The following is a 20,001-nucleotide window of genomic DNA, read 5'->3' as shown; positions in this document are numbered from 1 at the left end:
TTGGGAAAGCAGCTGACATAATCAAACACCGCCATTCCCCCCCGCCCGTCTCAGTTACACTCTCTCCCACATCTTCCATCAGGGAGAAGATAGAAAAGTTTGAATACACACAACAACAGCTCCAGGAACAGCTTTTTCCCTGCTGTTATCGGACTAGTCAATGAACCTCTGCAGCTCTTCTCTGTAGCAGTAACACAGTACTGTGCATGCTCTTCTCCTGCTGGACTTATGTTAGGTATGATTTGCCTGGATAGCATGCAAAATAATATTTTTCACTGTATCTCAGTACATGTGACAGTAATAAATTAAAAATCGAATCAGTAATAATTTTCGAAGTGGAATGGGGAAAATAGTGGGGAAGAAATATTGCAGGAGACTGTGGGGTAAAAGCAGAGAGTGTAGCTTTAATTGAATTGATCATTCAAAATAGCTACACGGGATTGATGGGCTGAATGGCCTCTTCCCGTGCTCTACAATTTGCTAACCGCAGAGTTTTCCGTGACCAATAAACTGAGACTTTCAACTGGGTGTAGGATGGTAATTTGAAAAGGAATAGTGTGAGGAAAACAGGGAGAAGATAGCCAAGTCTTACAGGGAACAGCAGGTGGGCAGAATGGCCTCATGCCACTCTCTGATCCATTTACCAATGTAGTTTTGATTTCACAGTGAACAATAAGCCCTCTTCCTGACTTCTCCAAACTCTGGCAGTTCCAGCTAACATCTTTCACAACCAATAAAATGTGAACAGGCTTCAAACATTCTAGGGGAGCAGTCACTGCTTTTTTAATCAGGAAGGAATTGAATCACTTACCAGACAGTCTGAAATCCCGATTGCATTTGGAAGATGAGAACATCATTAAATGATAAGTCAAGGGGATAGAGTGTACATGGTGCAATTTGAAAGATGTGGGAACAGAGACACCTCATGGTTTCAATAGGAAGATGAGAACAGGCTGGTTGGCTGTGTGCATGCTTGCAATGTGCCCTCAGTTACACATCTCTCAGCGACCTCACTCTTTTCGATTTCTCAAATGTTCTCCAACCCCACAAATCTTCGGTGTCTCTCTCCTCCTCTACTTCCAGGCTCTTGTACACCTTCAATTTCACTCACTTCGTTATTGGTGTGTATATCTTCAGCTATAAGGGGCCCTTTAAGTCACTGGGAGGCGATGGCCCAGTGGCATTATCACTGGACTGTTAAACCAGAGACCCAGATAATGGTCCAGGGACCCGGGTTTGAATCCCACCGCGGCAGATGGTGGAATTTGAATTCAATAAAAATCTAGAATTAAGAATTTAATGATGACCATGAATCCATTGCCAACTGTCTGAAAAACCCGTCTGGAACCCATCCTTCGGGAAGAAAACTGCCATCATTACCTGGTCTGGCCTACATGTGACTCCAGGCACACAGCAATGTGGTTGATTCTTAACTGCCCTCTGGGCATTTAGGGATGGGCAATAAACGCTGCCTGGTCAGTGACACCCTCAGCCCATGAATGAATAAAGAAAAAAAACACTGTTTAAGATCAACCCCATGTCTGTATATCCTCATGTGACTCAGCGTCGAGTGTTAGTGCAAGAAAAATGATCAGGATATTATTTGGCACTAAAGTTGGTATAAGAATTACAGAGTGGTTGATGAGCAAACTGACTGCATGTGCCAGATCCACTCAGTACAATCCTGATCAATCAGGATCCTCTGTCTAGAGTTGGGATCGGGGCTGTTCGAGGGTAAATCCACATCTGACATGTGGGAGTCTTTTAAAGAGAGTTGATCAGAATTCAGGGCCAGCACGTTCCCACGAGGATGAAAGGTAAGGATCTGTCAGGTATAGGAAATTGAAATCACACAAGGCCTTTGAGGAACATAAAGGAAGCAGGAAAGAACTTAAGAAAAAAGTCAGAAATGGCTGGAGAAACGCAGCAGGTCTGGCAGCACCTGTGGGAGGAGTATAGACTCATGATGAGACACCAGACTCAAAACGTCAACTCTGCTTTCTCTCCTCAGATGATGTGAGACCTGTTGCGTTTCTCCAGCAATTGCTGTTTTTGTTTCAGCATCAGGAGCTCTTTGTTTTATTAACTTAAACTGGGAAATAGGAGGGCTAAAAGGGCCATGAAATGTCCTCAGCAAACAGGGTTAAGGAGAATCCCAAGGCATTTTATATGTAGAGAGATAGTAGGAACTCTGATGCTGGAGAATCTGAGATCCACGGTGTGAAGCTGGATGAACAGAGCAGGCCCAGCAGCAAGCATTTTATTGGTATTTAGGTGCAAGAGGGCAGCCAGGGAATGGGTAGGTTGATTAAAGGACAAAGGAGGGAATTTATGGATGGAGCTGGAGGAAGTGAGTGAAGTCCTTAATGAGTATCTCACATCATTATCCACTGAGAAGGACAAGGATGATGATATGATTATGGTGTGGGGGGGGTGGTTTAGATAATATCAATATTCAGAAGGAAGTCATGGTGATTGTCTGAAAAAACATTCAGAACATCAAACAGTTCAGCACTGTACAGGCTCTTCAGCCCACAATGTTGTGCTGAACTTTTACACTAAACCTAGGGTTTATCTAACCTCCACCCCTACCTTATACTATCATCCATATGCCTATCTAATAGTCGCTTAAATGCCCCTAATGAGGTCGACTCCACTACCCTCTCCAGCAATGCATTCCTCGCCTCGACCACTCTCTGAGTAAAGAACCTACCTCCAACATCTCCCCTTTATCTATCTCCACTCACTTTAAAACTATGTCCCCTCGTAATAGCTATCTCCACCCGAGGAAAAAGTCTCTGGCTGTCCACTCTATCTATACCTCTGATCATTTTGTAAACCTCTATCAAGTCACCTCTCATCCTTCGTCATTCTGAAGAGAAAAACCCTAGCTCTCTCAAACTTTCCTCACAAGACCTTCCCTCCATTCCAGGCAACATCCTGGTAAATCTCCTCTGCACCTTTTCCAATGCTTCCACATCTTTCCTGTAATGAGGCGACCAGAACGGGACACAATACTCCAGATGTGGCCAAACCAGGCTTTTGTATGGCTGGAGCATAACTTCATGGCTCTTGAACTCAGTCCCTCTATAAATGAAAGCTAACACAACATATGCCTTCTTAACAACTCTATCCACTTGGGTGGCAGCTTTCAGGGGACTGTGGACATGAACCCCAAGATCCCTCTGTTCCTCCACACTGCCAAGAATCTTTCCATTAACCCTGTATTCTGCTTTCAAATTTGTCCTTCCAAAATGAATCACCTCACACTTTTCAGGGTTAAACTCCATCTACCACTTCTCAGCCCAGCTCTGCATCTTATCAATGTCCCTTTGTAACTTAGAACAGCCGTCTGCTCTATTCACAATGCAACTACCTTTGTACCATCCGCGAACTTGCTAATCCACCCTTCCACTCCTTCATCCAAATTATTTACAAAAATCACGAATGGAAGAGGACCCAGAACAGATCCTTGTGGTACACCACTCGTAACTGAGCACCATGTTGAATATTTTCCATCCACTACCACCCTTTGTCTTCTAAGGGTCAGCCAATTCTGAATCCAATCTGCCACATTTCCCCCTATCCCATGCTTCCTTACCTTCTGCATGAGCCTACCAATGGGGAACCTTATCAAATGCCTTACTTATATCCATGTATACCACATCCACTGCTCCACCTTCATCCACATGTTTGGTCACCTCTTCTAAGAATTCGGTAAGGTTTGTGAGGCATGACCTATCCCTCATAAATCCATGTTGCCTTTCCAAGTGATCATAAATCCTATCTCTCAGAGACCTTTCCAATAATTTGCCCACCACTGACGTAAGACTAGCTGGTCTGTAATTTCCGGGGTTATCCCTGTTCTCTGTTTTGAACAGGGGAATGACATTTGCCTCTTTCCAATCTTCCAGCACTATACCCGTGGACAGTGAGAACAAAAAGATCATCGCCAAAGGCTCTGTGATCTCGTCCCTTGCTTCCCATAGAATCCTTGGATAAATCCCATTGGGCCGAGGCACTTATCTATCATCAAATCCCTTAAAATTCCAAGCACATCTTCCTTACTAACCGCGACCTCTCTGGCTGACCAGCCTGTTTCACACTGTTCACTTCTACAACTGGGTCCCTCTCAGTTGTGAATACCGAAGAAAAGTATTCATTAAGGCCTCTCCTACCTCTTTAGGCTCTGGGCACAAATTCCCTTTACAATCTTTGATTGGCCCTACCCTTTCTCTGGTCATCCTCTTATTCCTCCCGTACGCGTAAAAAGCCTTGGACTTTTCCTTGATCCTATCCGCCAAGGTTTTCTCCTGCCCCCTTATAGCTCTCCTAAGTCCTTTCTTCAGCTCCTTCCTGGACAACTTGTATCCTCTAGAGCCTTTTCTGATCTTTGTTTCATCAACCTTATGTGAGCATTTTAAGTAATTTCGGTAGTTAAGTCCTCAGGGCTTGCTGGGTTTTATCCCAGATTATTGAGGGACGGAAGGGAGGAGATTCGTGGGGCATAGACAGAGACATTTGTATCCTGTTTAGTCACAGGCAAGGTCCCAGATTACCGGAGAAAAGCAAATGTTGTCTCTGGTCCAGAGATTGAGTTGTATGGGATCCACTGTGAGTTGGTCAGTTAGGTACAAGATTGGCTTGGTCATAGAAAACACAGGGTAGTTGTGGAGGGTGTTTCTCTAACTGGGGGTCTGATACTAGTTATGTCCTGCAAGATCAGCATGTTGTTTGTAATATATATAAATTATCTGGATGAAAATGTAGGTGGTCTGATCAGTAAGTTTGCAGAAAGCAGAGAAATTGGTGGAGTTGTGGATTATGAGGAGGGTTGTCCGAGGATGCAGCAGGTTATAGCTCAGTTGGAAGGTTGGGTGGAGAAATGGTAGATGGAGTTTAATCCAGGCAGGTGTGGGCGGATGTACATTTGGAGATCAAATGCAAGAGGAAAGTAAATGGCAGGACCCTGAACAACATTGATATACAGAGGGATCTTGGGGTATAAGCCCATAGCTCCCTGAAAGTGGCAATGCGAGTTGGTAACGTGGTAACGAAGGCATACAGCATGCTTGCCTTCATCGGTCGGGGCAATGAGTATAGAAGTCGGTAAGTCATGTTGCAGCTGTGGAAGACTTTAGTGAGGCCACATGTGGAGTATTGTGTGCAGTTCTAGTCACCACACTATCGGAGGAATGTGGATGCTTTGGAAACGGTGCAGAAGGAGTTTAACAGGACGTTGCCTGGATTGGAGGGAATTAGCTCTAAGGAGAGGTTGGACTAACTTCTGTTTGTTTTCACTAGGGAGTCGGAGGCTGAGGGAAGTTTGTAAAATTATGAGAGGCATGGACAGGGTGGAGAGTCAGAGCCTCTTTCCCAGGGAAGAAATGTCAAATATTTGTGGCATTGGGTTAAGTGAGAAGGGGGAAAGTTTAAAGAAGACACTTGAGAGGCAGAGAGGGCAGTGGGTGCCTGGAATGTGCTGCCAGGGGAGGTGATAGAAGCAGATACAATCTGTAACATTGAAGAGACATTTAGACAGGCACATGAACAGGCAGGGAATAGAGGGATATGAACCAGGTGAAGGCAGATGGGATAAGTTTAGAATAACATCACGATCAGCACAGACATTGTGGGCTGAAGGGCCTGTTCCTGTGCTGTGCTGTTCCATGTTCTATAAGTGAGGTACAGAGCATGGCTAAGGTACTGGACCAGTATTCACGTCCCCTGGGAAAGGTACTGGGCCAGTATTCACCTCCCCTGGGAAAGACAGTGAGGATGACTGTGTAACACAGGCAGTGAGGATGGCTGTGTAACAGTGTGACACAGGCAGTGAGGATGGCTGTTGAACACTGTAACACAGGCAGTGAGGATCACTGTGTAACAGTGTGACACAGGCAGTGAGGATGACTGTGTGACAGTGTGACACAGGCAGTGAGGATGACTGAGCCAACTCAAAGTTCCATGTGTAGGATCTTTAGGTGACACAGAGCGCAAAAAGGGTGGTGATGTAGCACTATTAATTAAGCATTATTACTGCAATCAGGAGAGATACTCAACCGAGACTTTGTGGGTAGCACTTAGGAATGTTAAGGGGACAGCTCCTTTACTGGGTGGGTATTATAGGCCCCCTTAGAGTCAGTGGGAAATAGAGGAGCAAATATGTAGACGGCTCACAGGGGTGTGTAAGAGTAATGATCGGGTGATTATACTGGGGGTTATAAACTTTCCCAACATAAATTGGGATAGTCATAGTGTTAAGGGTTTAGATGTAGTCGATTTTTTGAAATGTATCCAGAGGGGATTTTTGTATCAATGCATAGAAGGCCCAACAAGGGATGATGCAGTGCTGTATCTGGTTCTGGGCAAAGAAGCTGGACAAGCGTTCAACATGGCCGAGGGAAACATTTAGGTGAGAGCGCCCGCAACACGGTGTGAGTCAAATTTCATAGAATCATAGAATCCCTGGAGTGTGGTACAGAGAGGCTGTAAGGAGAAATTAGATAGGATTGGATTGTTTTCTTTCGAGCCTTAAGACTGAGGGGGGACATGATTGAGGTGTATAAGAGGGATATGGGCAGGGTTAGTAGAGTGCTGCTGGTTCCCTTGGTTGAGGGGTCAGTCCCAAGGGGGTATAGTTTCAGGACAAGAGGCAGGAGGTTCAGAGGGGCTTTGGGAAAGAACCTTTCACTCAGTGAGTGGTGGGAATCTGGAATATATTGAATGGGAAGGCAGTGGAGCCTGGAAACATTACAACCTTTAAAAAGTGCTTTAAATATCATAACATTCCGGGATGTGGGACAAGTGCAGGAAATTGAGATTAGTGCACCTTCAGTGGTAGGTATGATCGGTGCAGACTCGATGGGCTGAAGGGCCTTTTCTGCGCTGTATGAATCTGTAAGTGACAGTGTAACACAGGCAGTGAGGATGACTGTGAAAGAGCATGACACAGGCGGTGAGTATGACTGTGTGACAGCGTGACACAGGCTGTGAGGATGACTGTGTGACAGCGTGGCACGGGCGGTGAGGATGACTGTGTGACAGTGTAACACAGGCAGTGAGGATGACTGTGTGACAGCGTGACACAGGCGGTGAGGATGACTGTGTGACAGCGTGACACAGGCGGTGAGGATGACTGTGTGACTGTGTGACACAGGCGGTGAGGATGACTGTGTGACAGTGTGACACAGGCAGTGAGGATGACTGTGTGACAGTGTGACACAGGCGGTGAGGATGACTGTGTGACTGTGTGACACAGGCGGTGAGGATGACTGTGTGACAGTGTGACACAGGCAGTGAGGATGACTGTGTGACAGCGTGACACAGACGGTGAGGATGACTGTGTGACAGTGTGACACAGGCGGTGAGGATGACTGTGTGACTGTGTGACACAGGCGGTGAGGATGACTGTGTGACAGCGTGACACAGGCAGTGAGGATGACTGTCCCAGAGCTGAGAGAATGTTGCTTAGCCATTCGTATCTTTACTGAGTTTTGTTTCCAATGGTGGAGGGATCATGATTGATTGTCCCTCAATTTGTTACTCACATTCAATCTTACCCCTTACTGTGACCCTGATAAACCCATCAATTTGTTCAGGGGCCGAGAGCTCAGGGAGTAACTGGTTATGCTCCATCCTGCCTGTGGTCAACCATCACGTGGCCCAATGATGGCAGAGTCCATGACCAATCAGAGTGCTCCATCCCTCAATGAGCTCAGACATGAGGTGAGGAAACCCCTCGTGGGGTGGGGGGAGTCAGCTTTGGGAACCATCGATCCAAAGTGCCCTGTTCCTCCTGAACTCGCTGTAATCTCCACACATTACAAGGTGTACAAGGTAATGAGAGGCATGGATAGAGTCGATAGCCAGAGACTTTTCCCCAGGACAGGATTGACTGCCACGAGGGGTCATAGTTTTAAGGTGTTAGGAGGAGGGTATAGAGGAGACGTCAGAGGGAGGTTCTTCACCCAGAGAGTTGTGAGTGCATGGAATAGTTTACCAGTGGGAGTCGTGGAAGCAGAGTCATTAGTGACATTTAAGCGACTGCTGGACATGCATGTGGACAGCAGTGAATTGAGGGGAATGTAGATTAGGTTATTTTAGTTTTGGATTAGGATTATTCCACGGCACAACATCGTGGGCCGAAGGGCCTGTACTGTGCTGTACTTTTCTATGTTTTACATCTCCAATTACTCAGGCCCTGGAGGCCACAATGTGATTTCCTGTGAAGTGAACTTTTAGTGTCACTAAGAACTGGCCAGGAGAACACCTTGATCACCCAAAGCTCACTCCTGGTGAACTTGTCCTCTCACTTGGAGAGTGAGTCCATGTCAAATGCCCTAAGACCAATACACTCTGTGTTTCCATTTGTAATCTCCTTGGAGTTTACACAGCCTGATCCCAATGTGACTGGAGACATACAATAAGCTGGTTTTGTGTAGGAGTGTCTTACCTTTGGACCTTGTCTCCCAGGATATCCAGGTAATCCCGGAACGCCAAGTTTTCCCTGGAAAAGACATACATTACTCCCATAGGAACATATACCAACGACCAGAGAGACTGTTAGAATGAACAATCACTGAACATATCCACAAACGAAACACAGTTACATACTAATTTTCCCAAAGCCATCCTTAGATGGTACTGGAGAATGGGGCCATTGAGCCCCTCAAACCTACCCCAGATCATGATCAAATTGATATTTTAAACCCCTCGAGTATTGTTGTATCCACTGTCCTTAATTACCCAACTGATAAAAATCCATCAATCCCATGACTGAAAGCTCTGATAGGTCCCTGAGCTCCCCCTGTTTCCAGGATGTGATGTCAATCCTCAGAGAGCCAAAGACATGAGTTCAGCTTTTAAATGAATCAACATGAACAGGCTCCACTGTCTCTGGGGAGCCTGCTCTACAGGTTACTCACAATCCACTGGAATATTGATTCCCAGATCACTCTGGAATCTGCCCCTTCGAGCTCTGGGTTTCCTGACCTCTACACGGTGAGGAGCTGGTCCAGGCTGACATGACCCAATGGCCACATCAGTCCATGACCTTGTCTTTCTGCAGTGAGATCAAAGTCCAGTTTCTGCCATCACTCTCCCTAGTCCAATCCCTGTGTGCCTTGCTCTGACACTGACCTTCTCTCCTGCAGATCCTGGTGATCCAGCGTCTCCTGGAGGCCCAGCACGGCCCTTTGGCCCCTCAGGCCCATCCTCACCTCGATGACCCACCAGACCAGTTTCACCCTGTGGCGGAGAGTACAACACAATCAGGGCATGGAGCAGAGATACAATGAAAGCTGCTTGACAACCACTTACATTTATTCATTCAAAACATTTCAAACCAGCTGGGAAGTGTCTGAAGGATCGAAAATCTTACAGCACAGGAACAAGGCCATTCAGCTCTTTCCCTCTTTTCCAGTATCTCCAATTCCCTTTTGAAAATTATTTTGAGTCAGCTTCCGCTGCCCTCTCAGGCAGATCCACCTGTACTGTGTAATGAAACAATTCCCCTCATCTGCCCTCTCTACCACTTTCCTGATACCAGTCAATTTGGCTCCCTCTGCTCAGTGTCCCTCCTGCCCCTGGAAATCTCCTAATGCAGGTTCAAGGGTCACGAGGGGAAAGGTCATTGTCCTGAGAACTTCTTGGGAATCTCAGCTTGGAGTCAGAGTCAAGGCTGAGGCAGAGATGGGATCCCATTCCCAATTCCCGGGCCTTGACCCCACCAGCTCGATCATGACTTCCATTCCATTTATTAAAATAGACATCGAAAATTTCAGTTCCAATTGTTAACAGATCAACTAGATCTGGAAAGGGTCTATTATGATCGAGGTAATAAATTCAAGCACAAAACTGGAGTAGCTGGGAGGACCATCATACCGTGGTGTTAAATGTACTAACTGAGTTTTTAAGGAATGGTGTTGATTCAATGCCAGTTTATAAACAGAGTGTGTGACCCAGGCTCGAGTACAGTCCCTTGAGAAACTGTCTCTGCTGTAGCTGGGCCGGAGGAACACAACTCAGAAAGAAGACATAAGGATCTTACCCTTTCACCTTTCACACCCATGTCACCTTTAAACCCAGGAAAGCCATCTTCACCCTGAAAAGAAAAGAGAGCAGGAGAGATGATTGTAACCATCAGTGAACACTTTCCAGCCAGGAGAGAGTGAACTTTTCATTTTGATTGAAGGAATTGAAGACACTAAGTGTCAGAAGTTAATTAGTTTCAGAAGCTGTGATGTAAAACACAACAAACATTAGCTCAGTAAAATAAAACAGTAGGTGCCTGTGATTAAATGCATTGGAGTCAGAGCGTTATTTACAACATATTTACAACACAGGAAGCCATTCACTCTTGCCTCCCCACTGAGGAACACAGTCAATCTCATTCCTACATTCCATTCCCAAAACCCTGAGAGTTTATTTCCCTCAATTTCCTTTTGGTATCATCCATTATTTTCATTTGTGAGCCTCTCCCGACCCCTCTGCCCTAAACTGGTACTCTCAGTGAAATCTCTCGTAAAGTTGCTCAGTCAGGAGAGCTGTTTCTGGTTTCTCCAAGCCCCCCTTCCTCCTGTAACCGCTCTGGTCAATATCCTCTCCTGGTCTGCACGTCATCTCACATTTCTCACCTTAGCATTTCGCTAGCCCCAGGGCTATCCTTCCACAATCACCCTCTGCAAATGTCAGCAATTGGCATCGCTGTTTACTCCAAGTTTCGAATCAGTGGCAAATTTTGAAATGTTACTTAGTATTTCACTTAGCTATAAAACAGAAGTGGTCCCAGCACTGGCCCTGAGGGAACACCCATCTCCATTTCCAGTCTGAGAAACATCTATTTACAGCACCCATTCAGCAGGTCAGGTCACATCTGTGAGTTTCTCACTCAGACTGGCATTTCTCTCTCCACAGACCTGCTGAGTTTCACCAGCGTTTTCTTTGTCTGTATCAGATTTCCAGCGTCTGCAAGGTGTTAGAACATAGAACATAGAACAGTTCAGCACTGTACAGGCCCTTCGGCCTATGATGTTGTGCCGAACTTTTACCCTAAACCTAAGGTCTATCTAACCTCCACCCCTACCTTATAATATCATCCATTTACCTATCTAATAGCCGCTTAAATGCACTTAATGAGGCCGACTCCACTACCCTCCCTGGCAATGCATTCCACGCCCCTACTGCTCTCTGAATAAAAAGCCTACCTCTGACGTCTCCCCTTTATCTATCTCCTTTCACTTTAAAACTATGCCCCCTCATAATAGCTACCTCCACCCGAGGAAAAAGTCTCTGGTTGTCCAATCTATCTATACCTCTGATCATTTTGTACACCTCTATCAAGTCACCTCTCATCCTTCGTCATTCTAAAGAGAAAAGCCCGAGCTCTCTCAACCTTTCCTTGTAAGACTTTCCCTCCATTCCAGCCCACATCCTGGTAAATCTCCTCTGCACCTTTTCCAATGCTCCCACATCTTTCCTGTGATGAGGCGACCAGAACTGGACACAATACTCCAGATGTGGCCGAACCAGGCTTTTGTGTGGGTGGAGCATAACTTCACGGCTCTTGAACTCAATCCCTCTATTAATGAAAGCTAACACACCATGTGCCTTCTTAACAAGTCTATCCACCTGGGTGGATACCACACCTTGCTGTTTTCTGTCCTCAGGAAAATTTACATTATCCAATTGGACAATGGTGACAGGATGCCAGGACCTGCTCACTCTCTCTCTCTCTCTCTCTATATATATAAATATATCTTGGTCTGATATTTGGGCCATGTAGGATTTGAACTTCAGTTACAGTCTCCTCCTGCTATGATTTGAATATCCCGCACTCTCTCTTTTCCCCATCGTACAGTTCTGAACCAGACAAACTCCTCCTTAAAGAAACTGACCAAGCAAATCAGGAAAATAAAATACATTTTTCCAGAGGGTTCCTCTCAGTTTGTGAAATAAACTGCTAACTGGTCTGATCAAACATGTTCCATCTCCTCAATATTGAGGCAATAAACTCCCAATTTGACTTGTGTTCAGCATCTCAGACTGAACGAAGTTTGTTAGAATGGACCAGGCTGTGTGCAGCAAGCTCCCATAAGCAGCAACATGAGAGTCAGTAGGTTGTTAATTGAGTAAAGAAGTGGACATTGACTGGAAAACCAGACACAGAGATCCCGCTGCCCCTCAAAGCCTGGCTTCAAGTGTTCACATCGACTATCGGAATGACAGAGGAACTGCGTAACATCCAAAAAACTGGCAATATAACAGACCTCACACAAAGGCTTGCTACAAGATCAGCCATGGACCCTGCTCTGAGTCTCCACCCAAAGGCTGCTGCAAGCAAGTGTTTATAAACTCAGCTCAACTCTTCCTCATGTCACACCCCCTGCCCTTGCAACTCATCCCAAAAGTCGGAATCTAAACCCCAGGCCACACCAAGTCCTCTTCACCCTGCAGCCTGCCCCCTGTTCACTGACCGACACTAAGACAGGGCTGAGCAGGGCAGTCTGGGATGAATCAATGATTGGTTCTGACATAGATAGTAGATTGTGCATGTCTGACACTGCAGCCCTCTAGCAATGTGCTGTGTGTGATTTAAATCACCCTGTTTGACACACCTCTGTGACCGTCCCATTGGAATATGGATTTGAGATTCTAGCTCAGAGATAGGGACATTACCGCAGCACCATGACCACAAGATGTGGAAATGCAGATCAGAAATAGGCCATTCTGCCCATCGAGTCTGCTCTGCCATTCATTGGATCATGGCTGATCTGATAATCCTCAGCTCCACATATATCTTTTCACCATAGCCCTCAATTCCCTTCCTGATTAAAAATCTCTCTCAGCCTTGAATAAGCCTACTGCCATAGCCTCAGCAGCCCTCTGTGGGAAAGAATTCTACAGACTCACTCCCCTCTGAGAGTAGAAATGAGATGGAATTTCTGCCTTAAATGTGCAATCCCTTACTTCTGAGGTGATACCTTCTGCTGCTAGACTCTCCCATGACAGGGAAATGTCTTTTCCACATTCACCCCAGTAAGTGCCCTCCAGATCCTGTATGTTACAATGAGGTCACCTCTCATTCTTCTCAATCTACTCAACATCTCCTTTTACAACAGTCACTACAAGGGGATCAATGGTCACAGGGAGAAAGCTGGAGAATGGGGATGAGAAACTGATCAGCCATGATTGAATGGTGGAGAAGACTCGATGGGCTGAATGGCCTCATTTCTGCTCCTATGTCTGATAGTCTTATACACCCGAGGACAGGCAAATGAGCCTATGTCGTCCTGACATTTTCTGCACAATAAGGGAAAGAGACATCGCTGAAATGTAAACTCAGGATCTTGTTGTTTATTGGACAGTTTGACCCCGGCACTGGGCACCTCAATAACCCACTCAGACACATTCAAATAAAAGCAAAACACTGCAGATGCTGGAAATCTGAAACAGACACAGAGAATGCTGGAGAAACTCAGCAGGTCTGACATCATCTGTGGAGAGAGAAACAGAGGTAATGTTTCAAGTGCAGTCAGCTTTTGGTGGTGGTGACACTGTAGTGTACAGTTGGGGGAGAGTTACTGAACATCTCACAAACCTACTGGACTCACTGAGCCTGAAACATTAACTCTGTTTCTCTCTCTCTCTCCTTCTCTCTCTGTCTCTCCACAGAAGCTGCCAGGCCTGCTGAGTTTCCCCAGAACTTTGCTTGTTTTGGATCTCCAGCATTTACTGTTCTTTTATTTTAGTTTTATTGACGACATCTGCTTTCACTCCAGGATTTAATTAAAACCAGCGTGGCCAGTCAGAGCCTTCTCTCTCTCACTCACTCGCTCTGAAGAATTGGAGGCTAGTTGTAATACATGATTCATTATAGATGGGAAATTGCTCCACTTTTCCCAATCCATTCATTGTTCAGGATCTCACACAAAAATATTTGACAAATAAAATCTCATCTTCAATATCTCCTCAACGACTCGTCTTTCGGAAATGAAGGGCTTCCCTTACTGCTCTCACTTCCTTAACTTTCCCAGGAAAAACCTCCCTCCCATTCTTAGTTAGAGACAAAAGGAACCAGCCGATGCTGCGATCCGAACAGCCTCCTGTCTGCCTGCCTCCCATTCCTGCGCAGCTGCAAGATTCAGAGTGAACAGTATGGCAACATGCTTCAGCAAAAATAACACCCATAAAACCATAACCAATAAAGAACAGATTCATAGAAACTAGGAGCAGGAGCAGACCATTCGGCCCTTCAAATCTGCTATACCACTCAATATTGCCACGGCTGATTGGAACTTCTGAGTGATGACAGCAGTGCCACAGTGGGTTAGACCCAGGGCCTTCATTGGCTGGTCTGTGCTCCCCTCTCAGAGAAACCTCCCGCCTTACAAAGCAGTCAGTTAAACTGTGGCCGGGTCTCCTGGCAGCCCCGAGACTCTCAGCCCCAGTGTTTGGGACCAGGGCATGGCAGGGGGTGAGGAGGGGAGACAGGGGAGTGGATCCATGCTGGGGAGAGGAGGGGAGATTGGGGGGAGTGGGAGGTGAGGAGAGTGGAGGAGAAGGGCACTCCATTGCTCAGGGTCTGTGGTTTGGGCAGTGAGTGATGAGGTGGGAGAGGGTTCTGATAGGGTGGTTGGGAGTGGAGGGATCTTCCACCTTGAGGGGACAGGCAGTGGTCAGGGGGCCCTTGACTGAGGCCCACTCCCCACTCCCATTCCCATTGGCTAATTAACAACCACATGGTAGGCTATTGGAGAAAATACAGAGGCACAGGATTGAGGGAGATTTAGCAGTTTGGATTAGAAACTGGCTTTCTGTAAGAAGGCAATGAGTGGTGGTTGATGGAAAATATTCAGCCTGGAGTCCGGTTACTAGTGGTGTGCCTCAAGGATCTGTTTTGGGACCACTGCTGTTTGTCATTTTTATAAACGACTTGGACGCAGGCATAGGTGGATGGGTTAGTAAGTTTGCAGATGACACTAAAGTCGGTGGAGTGGTGGACAGTGTGGAAGAATGTTGCAGGTTGCAGGGAGACTCGGATAAACTGCAGAATTGGGCGGAAAGGTGGCAAATGGAGTTCAATGCTGATAAATGTGAGGTGATTCACTTTGGGAAGAATAATAGGAAGGCAGAATACTGGGTCAATGGGAAAATTCTTGGCAGTGTGGATGTGCAGAGGGATCTTGGTGTCCATTTACATAGATCCCTGAAAGTTGCCACCCAGGTTGATAGTGCTGTTTAGAAGGCTTACGGTGTGTTAGGTTTTATTGGGAGAGGGATTGAGTTCCAGAGCCGTGATGTCATGCTGCAACTGTACAAAATGCTAGTGCGGCCTCATTTGGAATATTGCGTGCAATTCTGGTCACCCCTTTACAGGACGGATGTGGAAGCATTGGAAAAGGTGCAGAGGAGATTTACCAGGATGTTGCCTGGTCTGGAGCGCAGGCTTTATGAAGAAAGGCAGAGGGACATGGGTCTGTTCTCATTGGAGAGAAGGAGGCTGAGAGGATTTAACAGAGACATACAAGATGATCAGAGGATTAGATAGGGTGGACAGTGAGAGTCTTTTTCCGAGGATGATGACTTCAGCTTGTATGAGGGGGCATAGCTACAAATTGAGGGGTAATAGATTAAAGACAGATGTTAGAGGCAGGTTCTTTACTCAGAGAGTGGTAAGGGCGTAGAACGTCTTGCCTGCCAATGTAGTTAACTCAGCCAGATTAGGGGCATTTAAACAGTCCTTGGATAAGCAGATGGATAATGATGGGATAGAACACAGAACATAGAACATTACAGCACAGTACAGGCCCTTCGGCCCTCGATGTTGTGCCAACCTGTCATACCGATCTCAAGCCCATCTAACCTACACTATTCCATGTACGTCCATATGCTTATCCAATGACGACTTAAATGTACCTAAAGTTGGCAAATCTACTACCGTTGCAGGCAAAGCGTTCCATTCCCTTACTACTCTCTGAGTAAAGAAACTACCTCTGACATCTGTCCTATATCTTTCACCCCTCAATTTAAAGCTATGCCCCTTCATGCTCGCCATCACCATCCTAGGAAAAAGGCTCTCCCTATCCACCCTATCTAACCCTCTGATTATTTTATATGTTTCAATTAAGTCACCTCTCAACCTTCTTCTCTCTAATGAAAACAGCCTCAAGTCCCTCAGCCTTTCCTCGTAAGACATTCCTTCCATACCAGCCAACATCCTAGTAAATCTCCTTTGCACCCTTTCCAAAGCTTCCACATCCCTCTTCGGCTCAAACTGTCCATGCTGACCCAGTTTCCTAAACTAATCTCGTCCCATTCGCCAGCGTTTGGCCCAGAGACCTCTAAACCCTTCCTATTCATGTACCCATCAAGGTGCTGTTTAACTCCACCACTTCCTCTGGCAGCTTGTTCCAGACACGCACCACCCTCTGTGTGAAAATGTTGCCCCTCAGGTCCCTTTTAAAACTTTCCCCTCTCACCTTAAGGCTAAGCCCCTCTAGTGCTGGACCTCTGAAAACCTACGTCCTGAACCAAGCTCTCTCATTAGCTCTCTCTTTCTGGGAGTCAGCACAATTCTTTCTGTTGGAATTCCTCCTGAGCCTCACTACAACATGTCAATGCATCGAAAGCATTCTCTCCATTGTTGTAGACAACTGCCAAGTCAGCATCACCTTAGGTCATACTGTCAGCCCAAATATTCAGGAGCAGGCGAAATTACTGAGTATTTAAACTTGTTTGTTTAAGGTCCATCCAAGTCTGAGTCCCTTCTAGCTTCATGTTATTGATAACACATGTCCAAGGTTCAATGGTCCCAGCCTATCAAGCTCAGCGTGAAGATGCCTGAAGCTTTCCCTGGAAGAAGCCAAATCTGCTTCCAGTTAAACAGAAGCTATTTTAATATTTCTACATCTCGTGTCACTCCTCAAAACCTCAAGGAACTATTTTTATTCACTCACAGAACACGGGTGTTTCTGCCCCAGCATTTCTTGCCCCGTCCCTAGTTGCCCTTGAGAAGGTGGGGGTGAGCTATCTTCTTGAACCGCTGCAGTCTAGATGCTGTGGGTTGACCCACAATGCCCTCACGGAGGGAGTTCCAGGATTTTGACCCAGCTACAGTGAAGGAACAGCAAAAATTTCCAAGTCAGGATGGTGAGTAGCTTGGAAGGGAACTTGCAGGGGGTGGGGTTCCCGTGTATCTGCTGCATTTGTCGTCACTTTGGAAGGTAATATCTGAGGAGCCTTATTGAATTTCTGCAGTGCATCTTGTAGATAGTACACACTGCTGCTACTGAGCGTCGGTGGTGGGGAACGTGGGATGTTTGTGGATGCGGTGCCAATGAAATGGCTGCTCTGTCCTGGATGGTGTCGGGCTTCTTGAGTGTTGTTGGGGCTGCACCCATCCAGGCAAGTGGGGAGTATTCCATCACACTCCTGACTTGTGCCTTGTAGATGGTGGGACAGACTTTGGGGGTTCAGGAGGTGAGTTCCTCGCCACGGGATTCCCAGCTTCTGGCCTGCTCTTGTAGCCACTGTGTTTATGTGGTGAGTCCAGTTGAGTTTGTGATCAATGGTAACCCACAGGATGTTGATAGTGGGGGATTCAGTGATGGTAACACCATGGAATGTCAAGGGGCAGTGGTTAGATTGTCTCTTATTGGTGATGGTCACAGCCTGGCATTTGTGTGGCGCGAATGTCACTTGCCACTTGTCAGCCCGAGCCTGGATATTGTCCAGATCTTGTGTGTAACACGGACTGCTTCAGTATCTGAGGAATCATGAATGGTGCTGAACATTGTGCAATCATCGGCGAGCATCCCCACTTCTGACCTTATGATGGAGGGAAGGTCATTGATGAAGCAGCTGAAGACGATTGGGTCGAGGACACTGCCCTGAGGAGCTCCTGCAGAGATGTCCTGGAGCTGGGATACTGACCTAGGGAGATGGCAATAACCTTCTCACTATTTGCTTTGAAGAGCTGCGTGTTCTCCTCAGCAAAAACATCTGCATCATTGAGCAGATGGGATTTGGTCAACTGTCAATGCCGGCTCAGTCCTTTTCTCTCTGAGATTCTGATGTTGCTGTAATTTTCCATTTTCCAACAAGAAATGCCTGACATCGGCTGGTCCCTGATTGGCTGCAAACAGGGTTGGGTCAATGGAAAAACAGCAGCAACATCAAGGTCAGTGAAAATGTTTAAAGAGCTGGCCGTTTGGTGATAATGTGGCAGCAACAGCCCATCACAGACCAAGGGAGGAGGACCATGACAAACCCTGTCGGTTCAGGGATGGGCACACTCCTGGCATGGCTTGGGCAATTGGAGTTGAGGGAGGCACATGGACACTATGGTCTGTACCCTGGGTAGTGCCAACATCTTCCAAAGGTTCACCCCTGGACGTCTCCCAGACAATAAATGCCATCTTATAGATACAAGACGGACATTGAGTTCATTGACCTGGAATGCCCTCCTGCAGGGTCTTCATTACCCCCTCCCTATAACCTGCACTGTTTGAAACCTGCAGACCGGGAGGGCCTGAAGGAAGGAGGGAGAATGGGAGGAGGGGAGGGGCAGGAGGAAAGAGAGAGGAGCCGGGTTTGAAGGAGGGAGGGGAGGGGCAAGGGACAACTGAGGATGGGTAATCGGAAGCGGATGGAGATGATTATGAACATTGATGTGGCCCCTGATCAGGATGAGGTGACCCCCTGTAATACATGAGGAAGAGTGAAGCTCTCCCTCCATCCGTCCATCCATCCATCCACCCATCAGTTCTTCTGCCTCTCCCCCACTCCCGCTTTCTAACCTTCCCTCTCTCCATCCATCCATCTATCAGTCCTTCCGCCCCTCCCTCCATCCATCAGTCCTTCTGGCCCTCCCTCCATCCATCAGTGCTTCTGCCCCTCCCTCCCTCCATCCATTCATCCATCCATCAGTCCTTCCGCCCCTCCCTCCATCCATCAGTCCTTCTGGCCCTCCCTCCATCCATTAGTCCTTCCGCCCCTCCCTCGTTCTATCCCTGCCTCCATCCATTCATTCATCCATCAGTCCTTCTGCCCCTCCCTCCCTCCTTCTATCCCTTCCTCCCTCAGACCTCATGGGGATCCTGCCTGAAGGCTCTCTGGGAAAGGTTCCAAATCACAGAAAGCAGAAGTGTCAGCCCAGCAGGGCCCTACAATGGAATAATAAACAACAGCATTGCCCATCAGGCCTGGCCATTCCGAGGGTTCCTGGGCCTCAGGCTCACTGTGCAGATACACAGCATGAACACAGGTGAAACGAAAGGAAGTGAATGAAACGCTGACAGTGATGTTGGTGGAACTCTTACCTTTTCTCCTTTTGCTCCTTTGAGGCCACGAACTCCATCAGCTCCCTGTTTGAAAATAAAATGAATCAGAGTCAGCCCTGTCAGAGTGACAGCCCTGGGGCAGCTCCATCTTATCAAAGATAGACTTTAATCAGGTATACCTTAACTCCTCGAGGTCCCGGGTATCCAATTGGACCCTGTGGCCCTGTGGAGCCCTGAAACATTGATGTAGAGAGTGTATGGTTAGCAACTGGCTCCATTCAAATGCAGACTCAGCACAAATCGAGATGGGGCAAACAGGGAGAGGCTCTGTGTTCAGACCTTACCTCAGCACCCTTTTCTCCAGCTGGTCCCTCTTTACCAGGGTGGCCCTGAGGAGAGACACAAGTCCAGGTCAATGACAAAGTGCTTACCTCAGTGTCAGATTTCACACGGGACATTGGGTTTGTGAAGAGTTTGTACTGTTTGAAAGGAGAGCTACGAGACGTCTTGGGGTTTGACTAGCCACCTACGGATGGCCCTCTGTGAGGGGGCTAAGGGGGTCGCTCCCTCAGGGAGGTAACTTACCGGAGGCCCATCAGCTCCTGCAAGGCCTGGTAACCCAGGTTTACCGGGAGGGCCCTGGAAGACAAAAGGTAGAGCGTTTGCAGCTTTCAGACAGACAATGTTGGGAAAGATCGAGACTGTGAGTGACACAATGCGG

The 20,001-nt window shown here is 47.0% G+C and overlaps 1 protein-coding gene across 5 annotated transcripts in view; it reads right to left on the bottom strand.

Moving 5' to 3' along the window:
• Nucleotides 1-20,001, bottom strand: part of col11a1a (collagen, type XI, alpha 1a) — a 432,184-nt gene that overhangs the window by 124,387 nt on the left and 287,796 nt on the right. For all 5 annotated transcript variants that reach the window (XM_059648209.1, XM_059648208.1, XM_059648211.1 and 2 more), the window contains 7 exons: nucleotides 19,866-19,919; nucleotides 19,625-19,669; nucleotides 19,460-19,513; nucleotides 19,320-19,364; nucleotides 10,049-10,102; nucleotides 9,139-9,246; nucleotides 8,453-8,506 (listed from right to left, as the gene is read on the bottom strand). In XM_059648209.1, the coding sequence (XP_059504192.1) occupies nucleotides 8,453-8,506; nucleotides 9,139-9,246; nucleotides 10,049-10,102; nucleotides 19,320-19,364; nucleotides 19,460-19,513; nucleotides 19,625-19,669; nucleotides 19,866-19,919 (414 nt within the window). The remainder of the gene's footprint in view (nucleotides 1-8,452; nucleotides 8,507-9,138; nucleotides 9,247-10,048; nucleotides 10,103-19,319; nucleotides 19,365-19,459; nucleotides 19,514-19,624; nucleotides 19,670-19,865; nucleotides 19,920-20,001) is intronic.

The sequence above is a fragment of the Stegostoma tigrinum genome, chromosome 8 (assembly GCF_030684315.1).
Source record: "Stegostoma tigrinum isolate sSteTig4 chromosome 8, sSteTig4.hap1, whole genome shotgun sequence".
NCBI classification, from domain to species: Eukaryota; Metazoa; Chordata; class Chondrichthyes; order Orectolobiformes; family Stegostomatidae; genus Stegostoma; species Stegostoma tigrinum.
The sequence above is the reverse complement of the archived record's forward strand: the minus strand, read 5'-3'. Positions and strand labels throughout refer to the sequence as shown.